Below are 19,694 nucleotides of genomic sequence, written 5' to 3'. Positions count from 1 at the left end.
ATCAAAAAATCTGCAACAAACCGTCAAACTAAGAGTGTTCAAAAGTGGTTAATCGAACCAGTTTTCCCTTTTTTATAAATTTTTTTTTTCCTAAATTAGATTGTAAATATAAACAATACATATTCAAATAAAAATTAAATATTCATAAATATTCATTAACTACTACTAACAATACATTAAAAATATTATTATTTTTTTATTTAATATATAATTTTTATTTTTATTTAATATATAAAATATATATTTATAAAACCGGTTCAAAAAACCGGTCTCGGTTAACCGCTTTTTATTTTTTCTCGAACCGAAAATCTAATTTCTTGAATTTTTCAAACCGTAACCAAACCGTTTTTTCGGTTAACTGATTTTTCAATTCAGTTCGATTTTTACATTTTTTTGAACAACCCTACGTCAAACTAATTAGAGGAAGTTCTCCAATTTTATTTTATTTCTTGTCCACGTTTAGAAATTTGAATTGTAGAAAACTCCGAGCAAATGTCACATGTGCATAGTAAACAATTAGACAAATAAAGCAATCAACTAAAAGTGATGGGCTCCAGCAAATGATAGCTATTGATGGCGAATGGCTTGTCAAATGTCTAAACAATTCTAAACAGAAAATAAATTATGATAAATCTATGTTGGTTCACGAGAAATATCTCAAGGGCTTTGATCCCAAGTTCTTTTTATCTCGTAGTTCATCGTGTACTCAAGTATTAACGAAATGATTGGAGTACTATTAGTAATTATCAAAACTTGGGAAGTGAGATTGAATGGACAGAGCCCTACCATCAGAAATCTGAAGAACAATTGGCTTTATTCCCATATTTCCATTTACAAATGGTATCTCAATCAACTCCTTAACAATCAAATGCTAAAAGTTGGTTGCCAGTTGCCAACAATATTTGAAAAGAGGCAATACTACTCTCAAAGACAAAAACAAAGAGGCCATACAAAGACAATTTCCACCCTTTATCTTCATGATTTCTCTCCTCCTCTCTCCCTCTTTTTCCGTTTTTTCTTTGTTTTTCCTTCCTAGTGATGTCACTTTATAGCTCTCTTTGTATTGTTCTTTGTAAGGATAGTATTTTTATTTGAAAATGGGTAATCACTTTAACAAATAATTGTACACTGCTTAGGCATCGAAATTCGAAAGTTGACATATTGCCAGCTCTCTGTCTTCACACTCCAAAATTAACCCGTTTCCACCAACTTTCATCCTCACTGTTTCTCCTCTTCAGGAATATAGAAAATAGATGAAGTTGAACCAATTCATAAACGTCTCTTTAGTTCAGTAAATTCTTCAGCATTTTTAAAATATGCAAATGAGAGGTGCAAGACTCTTTCTCACGAGCTTGCGCTTGTTTTAATCAATTTAAGCTATGTGTTTTTTCATGATATTTGTCAAACAGAAACACAGGGTGCACTAATTTTCAAAAAGGACCAAAAGAGAAAAAAAAAAGATTAAAGCAAGTCCTCAAAGATAGAACGCTATAATGAAGGCATCAAAATATCTTTCCTTTTTACAATCTTTGTGAGGCATGGAAAAGATGTAAAGTGAACCACAAAAAAAGAAAAAGGTTTTGCTCTTATAACCATTGACAGGGTTAGTATTTTGAAGTTACAACCGGGCCAAATAATATTGAACTTACAAGAAACGTTAAGAAGCTCTCTTGGAGGAGACAGTTATCAATGGGAAATTATAGTGCTGATCAGAAATACCTGTACCAGTGATCCTGTAAATGTAACAATGAAGACAACAATGTTCTGTTTATATGAATAATATGATGTTAGCATTATCCAGATACGTAGTTAGATAAAGATCTCAACTACCACCAGAACCCGTGCAGTCTCAACAAGTTCAAACTTCTCGCTCCCAGTCACTTCGGTTTCTAATAACCTAAAAAGTATACCCACAATTAAACTTTCAGGACAATATTATTAAGTTCTTAAGATATTTGTTTTTCTTAAGTACATATGCATGTGCTGAAGTGTGAATAACATAATTTTCTAGTTCTAACTAAATAATCCGCATAACATGTGACCATGAAGGAGGGCATCCACCATCAGAAAACCTAATAGATCTACCAACATATTCCATTCTTTCAGCTATATACCCGAAGTTACAATGAACTCTTTTTGTATCAGAAGGAAATTTTATATCAATAGAAACACTGAAGCACTCTGCAGTACAAAACAACAACAACTTGCATTCAAAGCCAATGCTAATTCTACTTCTTAGGAGTTTCAACATCACAGATCAACAAAACATACCACGGAGAACCTCTCCCCTTGTGGCCGGATGGCAAGCCCTTTAATTATTGGGGTTAGTTATACCTACGGTCTTGATTTAGAGTCGCTGAAAGGCAATTACCGGGTTTACACAAAAAAAAAAAAATTCATCATTACAGAGGAGTCATCAATGGTGCACTCCTCAACTAGCTTCCAATAAGGTTAGGTCATTCAATCTTCCTACATGCCTATCAAGCCCCTCTTGCCTTCACAACCAAGGCTCTCAAATGTGACACAATACCTAATTTCACTTAAATTAGTGAAAATCACTGCACAACAACCAAATTCCCCATTTTTGCTTTATTATATTTCCCAGTAGCTTATCAACAAAATGAACCATTATCATTCTGTCTCAGGATTCTTTATATAAAGTGAAAATAAAACCATCTTACTCTTGTATACTGTCCCCTTCTAATAACACCAACAAAAGTTTCTTCACTAGCATGGCCTCTTTAGCCACGCATATTAACACAACCGAGATACAAGACTACTAGACTGGCAGAAAGTCAGACCTAGATTCCCTTCAAAACTTACCATTAATCCACACCACTTGTAACAACTTCACAAGAATCTAACAACTATTTTGTCAACACGATGTTGTAGACCCTCCCTTTACCAACTCAACCTTACCTAACCTAAGTTGAAATGTATTATTAGATACATACAGATTCTCTAATTGTTTTATCTGTTCAAGATTTAAACATTGTTAATCCCCAATTATTGGTTTGATAACACAACATCACTAGTGCCAATTTTAGTGAACCCAGATCAGATAAAAGGACTGAAATACTTAAATGTATATCATACGATTAATCAGTCATACAAAATTCACTGTTTCGTAAATTGGATTCAATTCAATATAATAATGAGGACTACAATTTTGCTCATTAGAAGTCACAAACGGGTTAACCTTATGACTCACAAATAATCAAAGTTAGGACCAGTAAAATAAAAACATGTTTGTCTAGCAGACCCTATACCTATTCTTCCTTGTTTACATGATGGCATCTGAACTGAGAGTGCGATCATATATCCAAAACAAAATTATCACAAGTTTCTAAGCACTGTGGGAGATTTCTTCTTCAACATTTAGTCTAAGCAAAATTTGAAAAAATTAAATCCTTGAGGAATTGAAAGATGTATGACCATTCTGTCAAAGAGATATTAACACTTGGAAAACGAAGAACTTTACGAAATTTAAAGGATAAAAAAGGGAAAAATTATGAACTGACCTCTAAAATTGAATTAGCCTTGACAACACAAAATATTGAGAGAAGTATGCAATAGATGATCCAAGCATACAAACTCTCAAAAAATTGATTTTGCTTCGCTTTCGACCTACACACATGATGATGGTTATTTAATGGGTGCACAACACAAGCAACTTAAAAGAGAACAAGGATTTGGTCGGAACCTAATTCCCCTAAAATAGAGATTTAAGCCAATGACAGACGAAACAGCAAGTTTATTGGGACCCTCCTCCTTTGTTGTAGATAGATATGTGGAAATGACCCTATCAAGTGATGACCGCCTGCAAACAAATAAAAAAACCTATCTTAAAACCCTTTAGTCATCACATTAGAGCCTGAAATATCATTTTATAGGAACGGAACTGATGCTCTTGGAAATCAAAAACCACATTCCTTTAAAAGGAGAAGATTAAGCTACCACTATTGCCGGTGAAATCTTTGGGCTTGCAGCACAAACCAAACCATCTGAATCAGTTGATACATCTACAGATCCTAATGCAATTACCATTGGCTTAAACCCATCTTAACTAAAAACCATACAAAGTTAAATATTTTTAACAACAAATCCTAGAACTTAACCAGAACAAAAAGTACCACATTGACCCTATTCAAATTGGGGGCTCAACTATGATGACTGAATCTTATTTCGAACTAAAATCTCAACTTCCAAATTAACTCAGGAAACCTTGCAAGTTATTGAAAAGGGAGTACCTGAGTGAAGATAAGTGCAGAGAGACGAGCCTTCCCTTTTGCAACCCTTGTGTACCTAAAATTAAATTTAAACAACGGATAAAATCAACAGATATCTGAGACTAGGGAATTGATATTAACATAAGAGATGGAGCTTACGGGAATCGACGACCATGCGATAGAAAAATCAGAGCCGCCGTCCCAGATGGCCTTCCTGATGCAGATAGTGTCTCTGCTGCATCTGTTTTCTGCAAAAGTTCTGGTGGTTTTAGTTTACTTAGAAATGACGAAGAATGTTGGGCCTCTTTAAATTTTGTATAAGATCTGCTGTTTCCAATGATCCTTAAATTTAAATAATTTCATCTAGCCCATTAAGGTTTTTTTTTTTTTTTTTTTTTTTTTTTTTTTTTTTTTTTAAATTGAATTATTGCAGTATGGGGAATGGGGATTTTTTCAAATACAACTGTACAAAACCAATTAATGCAGCCTAAATCAATGTACTAAAATGATTTGGTTGGATTATAAATTAAAAAAAAGTAATTTTGGGTCATTCAGTAATGAGTAATGCTATATGCACTAACTTAAAATTTGAAATTTTTTTATTTTAGTTTTTTGTAGAAACTGACGTGACATAAGAGATCTGCCACCTCAGTTAGTACTTAGATTGTATGATTTTTTGTTAGTACACATAGCATTATTCTTAAGTAATATCTAAAACATATCAATCAACATAGATTGAAAAACAACTGTGTTTTCAAGATCAATAGCTGCATAAATTCATCCCAGATACAGAAACTATCAAAAGCAATTAAATTCCCTAGTTTGTTCAGGGTTCTAACTAGTTTAGTCGATATTAAACTCTTTCAGTCTTGAAACCTCCCTTCGTTTCAAGAAGTTCGGGGTATTACATATGATACAGGGTAAGTTAGAATCAAATGTAAGAGATTCCAAGGATGTATATCTTTTGAAGTAACCAACACGCCAACAAAGGGTGCATTATATAAGTAGTTGGCTCTGTTGAGGAGGATTAGTCCGATCGTCTATGTACTGATCATTGTCATCAGGTCCTCCAACAATTGCCCCAGTAAGCATGTTGTAGTTATGATATTTGCTTTCAAAGAATAGGTTCCACCATGGCATGTGATGTGCTTTGGATGCGAATAAATGAAGGCTATCTAGATCCACGATGATGTATTTTTCTGGAAAATTTATCCCATATCCCACCATGTATGACATCTTGATTGGATTGCTTCCTAATATATAGTCAACCTGACTTTTTGCTACATCAACAACCTGGAGGGGGGAGTGGCAGCATTGTTGCCACATTGAACGACTCTATTTTTGGCCATTTGCAAATAGCTGGAGTACACCAGAAGGAAAGACGCGGCTGTAACATGTTGGTGTTGCTTCCTCCAGGTTTGAATTGTAGCCCACCTACAGATACCCTCATCTATTAAAATATAGTTCATTTTAAATCAAATCACAGCCTGTGAAGTATCACACCAGAAACAAACACTTTATAGAGTATTACCTGGAGAGTATGTGCCGGTTCTGTGGGCGATTCGGGCAGTACAGAACAAACAAACTTATCTGCATAGGAAACAAAGGATCGGCCTTGGGGTGCTCAACACCAACTGTTGAGAAAATTAGAAAACAAATTTAGAATGTCCAGATTGTTTTATAATGAATAAGAACAGGTGAAATGGTCTACCCCGGAAACAAGTACGTTGATTCCAGCGTGCTTTGAATCCCATCCGAATTCATAATTATCCAGTGTTGATTTTTTTGTACAACATATTCCAGTAATTATATGACCCGGTCGCTTTGTATAACCATGCTGCTCCCCAGATCAATTCATCCTGAAAGACAGAATCGCATTAAATTTCTTTCAAATGAATTCAATATTGTAGATGAACAAGTTTGTAACTCTCTAATCTTTACCATGTAGCCATCGTAATCGCAGTAATAAGGGCAGACCCCTGCACCAACACTGGAATTATACGAGCCCTGATACTTCTGTGCAAATTCATAAACCTGCAGCTCCAGGAACAACAACAAGAGCTTAATAGTTTGAAAAACCAAATTGTACCTGACAAAATCAATTAAACTGACTACCTGGGGCCCTCTGGAGAAGCCTTCTAGAGTATCTAAGATCACGGACTTGAAACCATGGAAGAGGCCGTAAGGGAAGCTGCAATCTCAGCAGAAACTTCTGATCCGGGGTTGCTTGTATTAACAACTATGAGGTTCTGGGGGTGTCCATATCTTCAGGCCTCTCCCAACAGTTGTGGTCACCATGGGATCACCAACTGGGCAACGACTTTGCGGGGACACTGGTGGCCTTCAGGAAAGTCGGTGCCCCATTTCAGAGTCTAATGCGTATTGTTTATCTGAGCCCATAAGATTACCAAATTCTAAGATGCTCCAGGCCAGCATTGTGGTAGTGAAAGCCATCGGAAAACTGAATTTTATGTTGTCTCCAGCGTCATAGTAACCACCTACCAAGTCAACCTGAAAATGAACGCCAGAAAATACAATTTTTCTTTCCTTGATCTTACAAATTATAGATGCAAATTCGATTTTGTAAGAACTCAATCATACATATTAATTAAGCTGGTTTTTTTTTTTTTAATATTATTATTATTTTTTTCCTATTGATGTTAACATCTCTGTTAAACCAACAGTATAGATTATATATTAATTAATTGTAAATAATCTATATGTCTTAAAACAATACTTAAAAAAAAACTAAGTCATTGAGCACGTTTAATTCTTTCATACAAATACAAAGGAAAAAAAGTATCACGTTGAGCTCATATGAAAGAGTGAATATAAAAAACTTACACCAACGTCAGAGCCATCACGAAGAGCAAATAGCTCTCCAAGTCATCCTTTGTGTAGGGGTAACTTCCCTGACCTCTGACCTTCAAAGAACAAAATACACTTGGACAATGCATCTCCATAATTATGTGAAGCCACCTTCATCACCATTTCATCCCTACCAACACTTTCAGAGATATAAACTTTACACCCATTGTTTCTTTCTTTCTGCTCTCTTTACCTCACCTTCTTCCTCTACGTTAACTTTTTTTTATGTTAATTAACACGCACTCATTTGAAGTCTGTAAAAAGGGTCAAGAAAGATAATACATTGTCAGCTTGAAATTCTCTTAATATTTTATTTATTTCATTGACATTTATGTTGGTATTTAATAAATTACTAACAGCACAGTCCAGCGCAAGGTTAAATGGTGCACTGCTCATTCTGGGCACCCTCATTAAGGCATAGAGCAAATTGACCATTCATATAGAAAATGCCACCTGTAAGAACAAGCAAAATTACACAAAAGGAAAATAACTTTGCATATCCAGTAAAAATTGAGAAAACTTAAGATATATCAAGAAAATTTAGTAAGAAATGTATGGTAATCTAGGAATGAGAGGAATCATGGTAATATAGAAATAAAATCTTACTCTATGGGGCCGTTTAGATAATATAATGTTTTATTATAAGGGGATATTATATTAACAATAAAAATCACTTTGAAGATTGCTGGGAATGTTTAGAAAATATGTTTGGTTGTTCGAATAAATTGGTGAATAATATGTTCGTTTGGAAGATAAATGGGTGGGTATGTTATATAGATACTAAATTGCCCTCCTTTAAATATTATATAACAGTATTTTTTATTATTATTTTTGAATAATTTCTTTTAACCCACTACTTTTTAGATTTAGCAAAAACACCCTAGCAACCAAAACGTTTTAAACTTAACAAAAACACCCCCACCCACCCGAAGCCACTATCGACAACCAGCTACCATCGCTGGTGGCCGTTGGCAATGCCACAATCTGACTGTGACGTCGGTAGTGCCACAGACTGGCCATTTCACGCCAAGATGTGGTCGTGAAACGGCCACAAATCTGGCCATGAAATGGCTAGGTCTTTGGCCTTGAAACGCCAACCGTTTCACGGCCAGATCAGTGGCCATTCATGGCCACATCTTTGGTCGTGAACGGCCATAGATCTGCTCGTAAACAGCAAGATCTAGCATTTTTCGACTATGGTCAAAAAGCCTCACTGGTACACGATCGACGATATACGGTCGGTCGTACGCCATTATGGTGACTTTTGGCAGCCTCTGATAGTGATCGACGGTGGCTGCGGTGGTGGCTATTCTGGTATAATGTCATTTCTGTAAATAATGACAATATAAATGGCAATGTCATCCAAAAAATTTAAAAAGTGATGACAAAAGTGTCTATAACAACGTCAGAGCCATCACGAAGAGCAGAATGAGCTCTCCAAGTCATCTTTTGTGTAGAGGCCGTAGGGCTGCAAACGAATCGAACAGTTCGCGAACGTTCGTTGTTCGTTCGATTACTGTTCGATAATGTTCGCGAAACATTTGTTCGAAACAGTTCGATAATTGTTCGATAATATGTTCGATCAGTTCGAACAGGGGTTGTTCGTTCGATTATGTTCGCGAACACTATACGTTCGACTAATTCATCCGTTCGCGAACAATCGTTCGATTGTTCGTTCGTTTATGTTCGAAAAACAAGGTATTTATTATATATTAAAAAAAAAAATTTCCATTTTTATATTATGTTTGATTGGTTTGATGAATTTTTTTTAATGGTAATCAATAATAAAATATTATGATACTTTTGTCTTTCTATATTATAATGTTTGGATTTTTTTTCCAAATGTCATCAATAAATATATAAGTATATAGCATTTTAATTAAAAAGTAATAAATTACTATATACATAGCATGACAAATTTAATACATAATAAATTATATAATCAAGTGATAAATAATATAGAATCCAATAACATAATAGCTTCATATTTTTCAATGTAATCAATAATTAAATATTATAAGATAACATTCAATTAATAAATAATAAATATAGTATGGTAAATTGATAACATAACATATTGTATATCAGTGATGTATAGCATACCAAATTTAATATATAATAGTTTATTAAACCTAAATTATCACACATTTGTATTGATCACTATTACATAAACTCTCATATCACTATGAATTTATAGGTGTTGGTACAAAATAAATATGTAGACAGTAATGATATATATATATTATATATAAAATTAATCACACATATGTATTGATCATATATACAATAGATTTTCATTTTACTCTAAATTTATGGGTGTGATACAAATATATATGTAAACATTTAAAATATTATGATATTTATGTAATGATAATAAATATATGATAACCTAAAATTTTGGTAATTTCATAACATATTTAACCTATGATTAATTATGTATGATAAAATTTGTATATACACAATTACACATTATATATAACAATTAATCACACATATTTATTGATCATATATTATAATAGGCCATCATGTCACTATAAATTTATGGGTGTTGGTACAATATATATAATGTATGTATGTATAACAAATTAATCACACGTATGTATTGATCATATATTACAATAGACTTTCATTCCACTATAAATTTATGGGTGTTGATACAAATATATATGTAACATTTAAAATATTTAGGATAATTTATTAATGATATAAATATATGATACCTATAATTTTGGTAATTACATACAATTTACCTATGATTAATAGATGTATATAATAATTTTGTATATACACAATTATACATTATATATAACAAATTAATCACACATATGTATTGATCATATATTATAATAGGCCATCATTTCACTATAAATTTGGGTGTTGATACAAATATATATATAAAACAAATTAATCACACATAGTATTGATCATATATTACAATAGACTTTCATTCCACTATAAATTTATGGGTGTTGATACAAAATTATATGTAAACATTTAAAATATTTAGGTATTTACAAATTATCGACGATTACGAAGTATACAATTATCGAACAATTACGAACAGTTAGTCGAACAAGTATTTACAAATTATCGAACGAGTTAGTCGAACGAACAAGTTAGTCGAACGAGTTAGTCGAACAGGTTAGTCAGAACGAGTTAGTCGAACAGGTTAGTCGAACGAACACAACGAGTTGCTAACGAACCAAACGAGCTTTTTGTTAATCGAACAACACGAACACAGATCCTGTGTTCGTTCGAACACGAACACGAACACGAACAATCGAACATGCTTATCGAACGTTTTCGACGGCCTTCGTTCATGTTCGGTTCGATTGCAGGCCTAGAGGGTAACTTCCCTGACCTCTGACCTTCAAAGAACTAAATACACTTGGACAATGCATCTCAATAATTATGTGAAGCCACCTTCATCACCATTATCATCCCTACCAACACTTTCAGAGATATAAACTTTACACCTATTTTTTCTTTCTTTCTACTCTCTTTACCTCACCTTCTTCCTCTACTTGTACTTTTTTTTTATGTTAATTAACGGGCACTTATTTGAAGTACATAAAAAGGGTCAAGAATAGATAATATTAACTACTAAGCGAAATCCTATTAAGGGTCAATAATAAATGTCTTCATTGCTCAGCTTGAAATTCTCTTAATATTTTCTCTATTTCATTGACATTTATGTTGGTATTTAAATAAATTACATAACAGCACAGTCCAGCGCAAGGTTAAATGGTGCACTGCTCATTCTGGGCAACCTCATTAAGGCATTGAGCAAATTGAGCATTCATATAGAAAATACCACATGTAAGAACAAGCAAAATTACACAAAAGGAAAATGACTTTGCATATCCAGTAAAAATTGAGAAAACTTAAAGATATATATCAAGAAAATTTACTAAGAAATTAAGTGGTAAATCTAGGAATGAGAAGGGAATCATGGTAATACAGAAATAAATATCTTACTCTACGAGGGCGTTTGGATCATATAATGTTCTATTATAGGGGGATATTATATTAACGGAATAAAAAATCACTTTGAAGATTATTGGGAATGTTTAGAAAATGTGTTTGGTTAGTTCGAATAAATTGGTGAATAATATGTTTGGTTGGGAGGATAAATGAGTGGGTATGTTATATAGATTACTAAATTGCCCTTTTTTTTAAATATTAATATAACAGTATTTTTTATTACTATTTTTTGAATAATTTCTTTTAACCTACTACTTTTTCAGATTTAGCAAAAACACCCTAGCAACCAAAAATGTTTTAAACTTAACAAAAACACCCCTACCCACCCCAAGCCACTGTCGGTAGCTAGACCTGGGAAAACAGGTGGGTGGGCCGGGTTGGGGTCGGGTCATCACGGGTATGGGTCCAATACGGGTTGAGTTATAAGAGTCCAAAAATTAGGCCCGTACCCAACCCTATGCGAGTACAGGTGGACCCGCGAGTACCCGTTTTTTCTCTCTCCATATTTTAGCCTATTTTTTCCCCCAATAGTTTTCAATTATGACAGTTACACCCCCAAAATTCCTGCAATTTTAATTTTTACATTTACATCCCCAAAATCAACTACTCTAAATTCAATTCAATTTAGAATATAAACAAATATGAACCAAAATAAACAAATAACACATAAACAAACACAATAAGTCAATAACATATAATACAAAACTACAAATACCAACCAAAATAAATAAATACATAATCCAATATTCAACAAAAAACATTCTTAGGGCAGCAAATGTTCATCCCATAGTGGAGGTGATAGAGTCTCTTGATTCCACAGTCCTGAGATTAGTTAATAGCACATCAAGATCATCATCCGAATCATCATTCACATCATTATCTACAAAACAATGATCAACTACAAATATTAATAAATATAAATCATAAAATATATGAAATATTATGTTACCTGTAAACTTATATCCATATAGTCAAGTCCAAGTGCATATCAAAGATTTTGCATTTTTTGGTCGAAGTGAGCTTCGATATTTATTGAGCACTTTACTGCCAATACTAAAAGCGGACTCCGAAGCAACAGATGTTATTGGTATTGCCATGATATCACGAGCCATCATTGCAAGTACCCGATAACGATCACGATTGTTCTTCCAATGATCGAGGATATCCAAATTCTGATATTTGACGCGATCAAACCGCATCTCTTCCAAATAAAGATCTAATTCGGATTTCTTAGTGGAAATGAAAACATTCTCATAGTTGTCAAAATCATGTACAGTTTAAATAGTTAAGTGTCAAAAGTTAAAATTAAACAATAAACAATATTTTATTTATCATAAGAATATAAAAACTAAAAAGTATAGTGACTTGCAGAAGAATTATCTATGCGCCTACCAAGAGTAGGACCACTCGCAGGAGAAACAACTAAAGGTGAGGTAGGAATTTCTTTGGAACATTGAGCCTCGTAAGCTTGAAAAAACTTTTGCAAGTTATTCTTAACAACCTCCAACTTTCATGTGGCAGTAGTTAAATCATAAACTTTCTTGAAAGCATACTCCACAAACTGATACTTGAGACGTGGATCAAGAATAATGGCAATCGTCAACACAAGACTATAAGAATCCCAATATTTTATAAATTTTGAGATCATTTGCTTCGCCATGCTCCTAACAACTTCATCCTCACTCATCCTCTCTTCAATTAAACGCAATTGAATTTCTCACACACATTTCAGGCACAAGTTTGCTATAAGATATTAAAAACCCGAGAATAAAGTCGTACTATTATAAAATGGTTCCAAGAACTTGCATATCCTCGTCCCCCTATCCCATTCGTCATCTAATGGACAAAATTTATAACTGAGATCTATTGTTGATAAAGCCACAAACACAGGACGATATATTAATGTCGTTTCAAGTATTAAAAATGTCGAATTATAAGTTCCTTGATTCTCCACATATGAATATAGATAATTATGTTGAATAATTGATAAGGTCATATATTCACGATAAATCTCTTGACTAATGTTTCTACTTTGCAATCTATGATCATGATCAATCAATAATTGCCCTATATCATGGTTGCCACGTTTTGGACAATCTCCTATATGACGCTTCAAATTTTTAGTCCCATGTGTAGCACTATCATATGCATAACTTTTATTGCATGCCTTACACCTAGCCCTCTTATTCTTATTCTCATCAACATATGTCTCAAAATAATTCCAAACTTCTGATGTTTTACGTTTATTTCTAGAACTAGTTGCAGGAATACTTGAATTAGAAGGAGGTGACATTATCCTAAAAGCATTGTCACTTGCTCTTACGTTAACCATATCCGTATCTATAATTTCAGAATCTGACATGTCAATGCTTGAGACTATATATATATAGATATATATGTGTGTGTGTGTGTGTGTGTGTGTGAGAGAGATTGACAGGGTGATATTATAATAATATTAATATAAATGTTACATTAAAATAGATTGAAAATGTACAGTTTCATGGGTGGAAAAATGTACATTCGTCAAACTTTGGGTGGGAAATATGATTCAGCCACTTTAAAATCTCAAACATACAAGTCACTTCACTTATAAGCTCATTAAACCAGACTTCTCATTTTCTTTACTTTTCCTTCAATTGACTAGCAAACAAACAGATACAACAATCAAGAACCAAAAACTAAACCAAACAGTAAGCAAAACACTTCTTCTTATCGTCTCAATATCTGAATCTTGATTCTTAATGTTCTTAATTTATTATGGCTCCAATCTCAAGTTGACTGGTTATAAAAACCATAAAAAGTAAAATGAAATGTAAGAATTTTAACAGGAATGTCTGTACGCCGTTAATAACTTCTTGTTTGACTAAAATGACTTAAATTAGCTTATTAAAGCATCCAACACTGCTCACACTATAAATTGCTGAAACTACTTGCCGCATTGGTCTATCTGTGCATGAACAAGAAGTAATACTGATGCGCCAATGGAACTCACACAACGATAAATTTTAATTCAGTAGATGGATCTTTGGTTATGAAAGAAATGGAGCAGAAGCATCTAACTAGTAAACAACCCAATTCATACATTTAAGAAACAGAACTGGTGGTTGAGGGAATATATCAGAACTATGAGCATTGCATGTAACCATGGCCATGGCAATAAAGCTTCTAAACGATCTGGATTGGAGGTAATAATATAATATTAATCTCCCCGGTAAAAGAAAAAGATGGACAAAATTCACCACCTAAGCTCAGAATTTAATGGATGAGACAACAATAAAGCATATGTGATCAGTCCAAAAATAAAATACAATGAACAGAGCTATTTTGAGTAAATTAGAGCACGCTCCACAAATTCCTCAGCAATCATAAACCATACAAATCTAATCAAAACATTTCACACCTCATAAACTGTCTTTTTTTTAGTTTCATTTTTCTGTTTGATGGGGGATTAGAGTTTTCATAAAGTTTGTTAGTATGTCGATATTCAACTTTAAATCAAGAGTAGGTTTTCCATTGAGTCTTCCCAATTAGCTTCAGTTACCAACGATTCATACTAAGCAAAATTTACAGACTAGTTTTACTTATTTCTTGAACATCGAAAAGCTACTAAAGTCAACTATTTTTTCATACATTTTCTCAGCAACTAAACAAACCTAGGAAAATGAAAGAACTAAATAATACAACTGAAACTACCTCAAAACTAAACAATCAGCTCCCAGTTCTGATCATCTCAATCAAAAAAACAAAGCAACAGTCACATTTCAACTACAAGTGTTCAAAGCGTGAATAATAAAAGCAAGTGATGTTTAAAACTAAGTGATAGAGAGCGAAGAAATTTACTGATCGGCGATGGTGACGGTGACAACAACGATGTGAGACAATGAGAGAGGAGAGTTGTGAGTCTTGCGACGGAGAGAGAGGAGATGATGAGCCGATGACGTGATAGAGAAGAGATGACGAGCCAACGATAGTGGGACTGGGATGACGGATGACTGTGAGAGAGAGTTGAGGGAATGACTAAATGTGAATGAGTATGAGAGATTGAGAGTCGAGAGAATTAGAGTTAGGGATTTCCTCTGTTTTCTTTTAACAAAAAACGGGTACCCGTGGCGTTACCCGTATTTCCCGTTAATAATACGGGTCGGGCCGGGTACTAGTTTAAAAAAACGGGTCCAATACCTTAAACCCATACACTGTATTTTTTATTCGGGTAAAGGTCGACCCGTGGTTCTAGCGTGTTGCCAGGTCTACCGATAGCTAGCTACCACCACTAGCGACCGCTGGTAATGCCACAGATCTGGTCGTGATGCCAGCAGTGCCACAGATCTGGCCGTTTCACGGCCAAAGATGTGGTTGTGAAACGGCCACAAATCTAGCCGTGAAATGGCCAGGTCTTTGGCCTTGAAACGCCAACCGTTTCAAGGCCAGATTAGTGGCTGTTCATGGCCACATCTTTGGTCGTGAACGGCCATAGATATGCTCGTGAAACAGCCAGATCTGGCATTTTTCGACCATGGTCAGAAAAAGCCTCACCAGCGCACAGTCGGCCATATACGGTCGGTTGTATGCCATTATGGTGACTTTCAACAGGCTCCGACGGTGATCGACGGTGGCTAGCAATGGTGGCTAGTTCTAGGTATAATGTCATTTCTGCAAATAATGACAATAACAAGGGCAATGTCGTCCAAAAAATTTAAAAAGCAAGGACAAAAGTGTCTACATGAGTGAATTAGGTGTTTTTTAAATATTAACAAATATAAGGTTAATTTGGACCAAATGCTCAACTGTTTAAAGGCAACATGGGAAACAAAATTATATTACTAGGGTAAGTTTTAATAACAGCATCCCCCCCCCCCCCCTTTCTCCTCTTCCCCCCAAGTATTAAGATTCCCGGCAATATACCCCCCACATGCTACTATTTGTCATAAAATATTCCAAGAATGATTTTTTATAAACCAACCAAACATCGTCATCTGCTCAATTTAAAAGATATTACTCCAGTTATCTAATATTAACCCCATCCAAACGGCCCCTATATGTATGTGTCTTTTCCCTATTGGATTAATGTTACAACTTAGATTCATAATTAGATAAGGAGAAAACGATTTTTTTTCACCCAAATAATGGCTTAATAACATTTTGCCACTCACAAACTTTTAAAATATCATTTTATTACTCAAATTTATATTCCGTTTCTGATTCAGGCATTGTTGCGACTCCACACCACCACCATTCTCTTCCCTAGTCATCACTTACCAAAACCCCTCAAACTCTACTCTCGTCGACCCCGCCAATCGCCGACAATCGAGCGATTAGGGTTTGTGCGACCGTCCCTCCCAAGTCAAATTCCGATCCATCCCAACTACAAAAATCCAACCTTTTACCACCAAAAGACTCATTGACATCCCTTCTTCAAAAGCCCTAACAGCCTGGATCAACTTTACTCTCTGTTCACCATCAAAATATAAACTTGGATAGTAAAGTAGTATTTTAAAAGTCTGTGGATGGAAAAATGTTATTAAACCATTATTTGGGTGGGAAAAAAGTCATTAACTCTTAGACAAGGAGTTAGGACATTATCTAAGTTTTGATGACTCAGATAATTTTATCTATAAATTTAGATGGGAATGAAATGGGTAAAATAATAATCAATTTCGTTTAAATGGTTCATCTGGGTTCAACCGAATATTGAAAAAAGTCCATGTGATTATCATAATCAAATTTGCATGCAGAGAAGAGCATCATATAATTAGAGAATGAGAGTAACTAATAAATTTAATTATTCATACGGTCTAACTAAAATTAGTACTAAACTTTACAGTTCCAGTGGAGCTAAATCAATTTGCTAAAGCTTCTATTCTAACAGGATGGATGTGATTTAAAGAAAGCCAAGACGCCAACAAAAGGTGCATTAATGTATGTGGTAGGCTCTGATTGCCGAAAATTAACTCGATCATCAGGATATGTATCATTCATAAAAGGTCCTCCAACAACGGCCCCAGTTAGCACGTTGGCATTAGGATTGTTGCTGTTAGCGTATAATTTACCACCATTGCAATCGATAAAACCCGGATGTTGATCAATGGAAGGTAAAGTTGAACCCCGATGATGAATTCTCTGAGGAAAATAACCCGAATATCCAACCATGTATGACAGGTTCAATGGGTTGCTTCCAAGTATATAATCCACCTGCAAAATCAAATATTTGAACACAAACTCTTATAAATCATGTTGAACAAATAGAATCATATCCATTTAATGGAGATTTATGTATACCTGGCCTTTTGCTAGTTGTCTGAACCTATGCTTGTCGGCCATAACGCCACCACCACAAGCAACCACTCTGTTATTTGATTCTTCTAAATAGCGACTGTAAACGAGAGCCAGAAAGGATAAAGATGTGGCATGTTGTAAATTGCTTCCTCCATCTTTGAACATAAGTCCACCTGTTTTGATATAAGAACAAGAATTAAGTTAGAAATTCAAGTTAACTTATGCTTATTAAAAACTCTAGAATTGTTGTTATAATAATTACCTGGTGAATAATCTACTGCCTTTGTAGGTGATTCAGGCAACAGAGAACATGCAAACTTGTTCGCATTTCCAATGAAGAGACCGGAATTAGAGGTATTAAGCTGCCAAATCAACAACAGGAAAAAAAATTAATTTAAGCGAAAGCCGAAAAGTATATAAATAGATATCCAAAGCTCGGATACGGACTCTGGTAACAAGCACATTAATGCCAGCATTCTTGTTATCCCATCCAAATTCATTATAGTTTCCCAGATTGTATGCGTTCTTCACGACATAGTTCCAGTAATCAGGTATCAAAGTTGCCCTATATAACCATGCCGCTCCCCAGAGCAATTCATCCTATAAGAAAATATCATTTGAACGTTTAGACTCCGAATCTAAATTTCTAATTAGATGTGCAACAACGCAAAATTTTCTACAGGATTTAAACGTGTTTACCTGATAGCCACTGAAGTCGCAATAGAAGGGGCAGACCCAGGGATAAAGAGTATCATTGTAAAATCCACGGTACTTATCTGCGAAATAGAAAACCTATGCCAGGGAAAAGAAAATAATCAACTATAATTCTTACCGAGAAAACTTGTTCGCAAATAATGAATGAATAAATTTCATTCTACCTTTGTCGCCCTTCTGATAAGGTCCTGAGAATAACTATAATTAGTGTGTCTAAAGACTATGGAAGAGGATGCAAGTGCAGCTGCTATCTCAGCAGCAACTTCTGAACCTGGAAACTCTTTACTAATAGCATAAGGGGTTCTAGGTGTGTCCATATCATCAGGTCTCTCCCAGCAGTTGTGGTCATTATAAGGTTCACCAACTTGAACGTATATAAAGTTAGGAATACTGGTTGCTTTCATTAAGTAATCAGTTCCCCATCGAATGGCATCCAATGCATATTGCTGGTCTGATCCCATGGAGTCGCCAAACTCTATTACGCTCCATGCCAGCATCGTTATTGAAAAGGACATCGGAAAGTTAAATTTAACATTGTCACCAGCATCGTAGTAACCACCCGTTAAATCAACCTGAGGACAAATTGTGATGAATTTTAATGTTAATGCCAATATAACAATTAAGTTCTAAACTGTACAGAATCTTCAGGAACAAACAAGACACAAAAATCTTGTAACTGCCATACCCTACGCATCCAAGTCAACTTAAGTTAGAACCACGAAGAACTATACTTTATTAACCATACATGATAAATTCACAGGCAAAAAAGTACCTTTTTCAGCTTCTGCTATTTTGTACACTTCCAGCTGTAAGCTCCTTGAAAACGAAGTTAATATGTTTTTTTTTTGTTTTTTTGTGAGAAGCACTCCTGTTTGCAAGAAAATGCTTTATGGATAACTACTTTCACATTTTTTTCATGGTAATACTAAATTCACAAACCCTTGTTCACAAACCTTTATTATTAATTTTTTCTCACAAATATAACATGACAACTCGTAATCGGTTTCATTTGTTTAATAATGGATCTCACCTAACCAATTGCGAGCTATCACGTCACATTTATGAGAAAAAGTTAATGAAAAAGGTTTGTCGACCAATTTTTATTGATTTGTTATAAAAAAATTCTAATTGTTTCTAATGTACTTGTCTCTGTAAGAGGTAGTTTTTATCTATAAACTTAACCACATTTTACCAAAAAAGTTATTAATTGGAAAGGAAGCAAGCTTAATTTGACAAATTATTATTTAGGATTGTATACAAATCTAACATGCGGGGATTAAAACAAATTGTTGATCTAAAAGAGAAAAGGGGAGGTTTGTGCAAGTTTGCAGGAGGAGAAAAAATGAACAGTGGGGAGAAATGTAAAGGACTTACACCAATTTCAATGCCATCCTTAAGTGCAGAATCCTTCCTCCAAGTCATCCTTTGGTTAGAGGGTATTTTCCCCGACCTCTGCCCTTCAAAAAACAAAATGCTTTTCGTTAATGCATCTCCATAATCATGTGACCGTACACTCCCCACCATTACCAACACCGACACTAACACGCTTTGAATAATTAGCTTCATTGTCTCTCAATCTCTCTTTCCCTGATCAGCTGAATCTTTCCCTAATAAGTAAGTAATTCA

General features: G+C 34.4%; 1 protein-coding gene and 1 pseudogene across 1 annotated transcript; both read right to left on the bottom strand.

Annotated features, from left to right (window-relative positions):
• Positions 1 to 1,132: 1,132 nt before the first annotated feature.
• On the bottom strand, positions 1,133 to 12,280 carry LOC116126544 (annotated as a pseudogene).
• Positions 12,281 to 16,861: 4,581 nt separating this feature from the next.
• On the bottom strand, positions 16,862 to 19,644 carry LOC116126512 (endoglucanase 4-like). The gene is made up of 7 exons (XM_031412184.1): positions 19,443 to 19,644; positions 18,233 to 18,640; positions 18,054 to 18,146; positions 17,802 to 17,954; positions 17,617 to 17,716; positions 17,358 to 17,527; positions 16,862 to 17,270 (listed from the first exon to the last, which is right to left on the bottom strand). Exons 1-7 carry the CDS (start codon positions 19,632 to 19,634, stop codon positions 16,941 to 16,943), a joined length of 1,446 nt encoding a protein of 481 aa, XP_031268044.1. The 5' UTR covers positions 19,635 to 19,644; the 3' UTR covers positions 16,862 to 16,940.
• Positions 19,645 to 19,694: the final 50 nt, after the last annotated feature.

Source organism: Pistacia vera, unplaced genomic scaffold (assembly GCF_008641045.1).
Source record: "Pistacia vera cultivar Batoury unplaced genomic scaffold, PisVer_v2 Contig180, whole genome shotgun sequence".
Lineage (NCBI taxonomy): Eukaryota > Viridiplantae > Streptophyta > Magnoliopsida > Sapindales > Anacardiaceae > Pistacia > Pistacia vera.
Note: the sequence above shows the minus strand (reverse complement) of the source record. Positions and strands in the feature narration are given on the sequence as shown.

Bases quoted from the DNA above. Each gene is read 5' to 3' on its own strand.
- LOC116126512 (XM_031412184.1), bottom strand. From the start codon at position 19,634: ATGAAGCTAATTATTCAAAGCGTGTTAGTGTCGGTGTTGGTAATGGTG. The intron at 18,641-19,442 runs GTAAGTCCTTTA...ATTTGTCCTCAG, and splicing joins AGGATGGCATTGAAATTGGT to GTTGATTTAACGGGTGGTTA. The intron at 17,955-18,053 runs GTAAACACGTTT...ATTTTCTTATAG, and splicing joins GCGACTTCAGTGGCTATCAG to GATGAATTGCTCTGGGGAGC.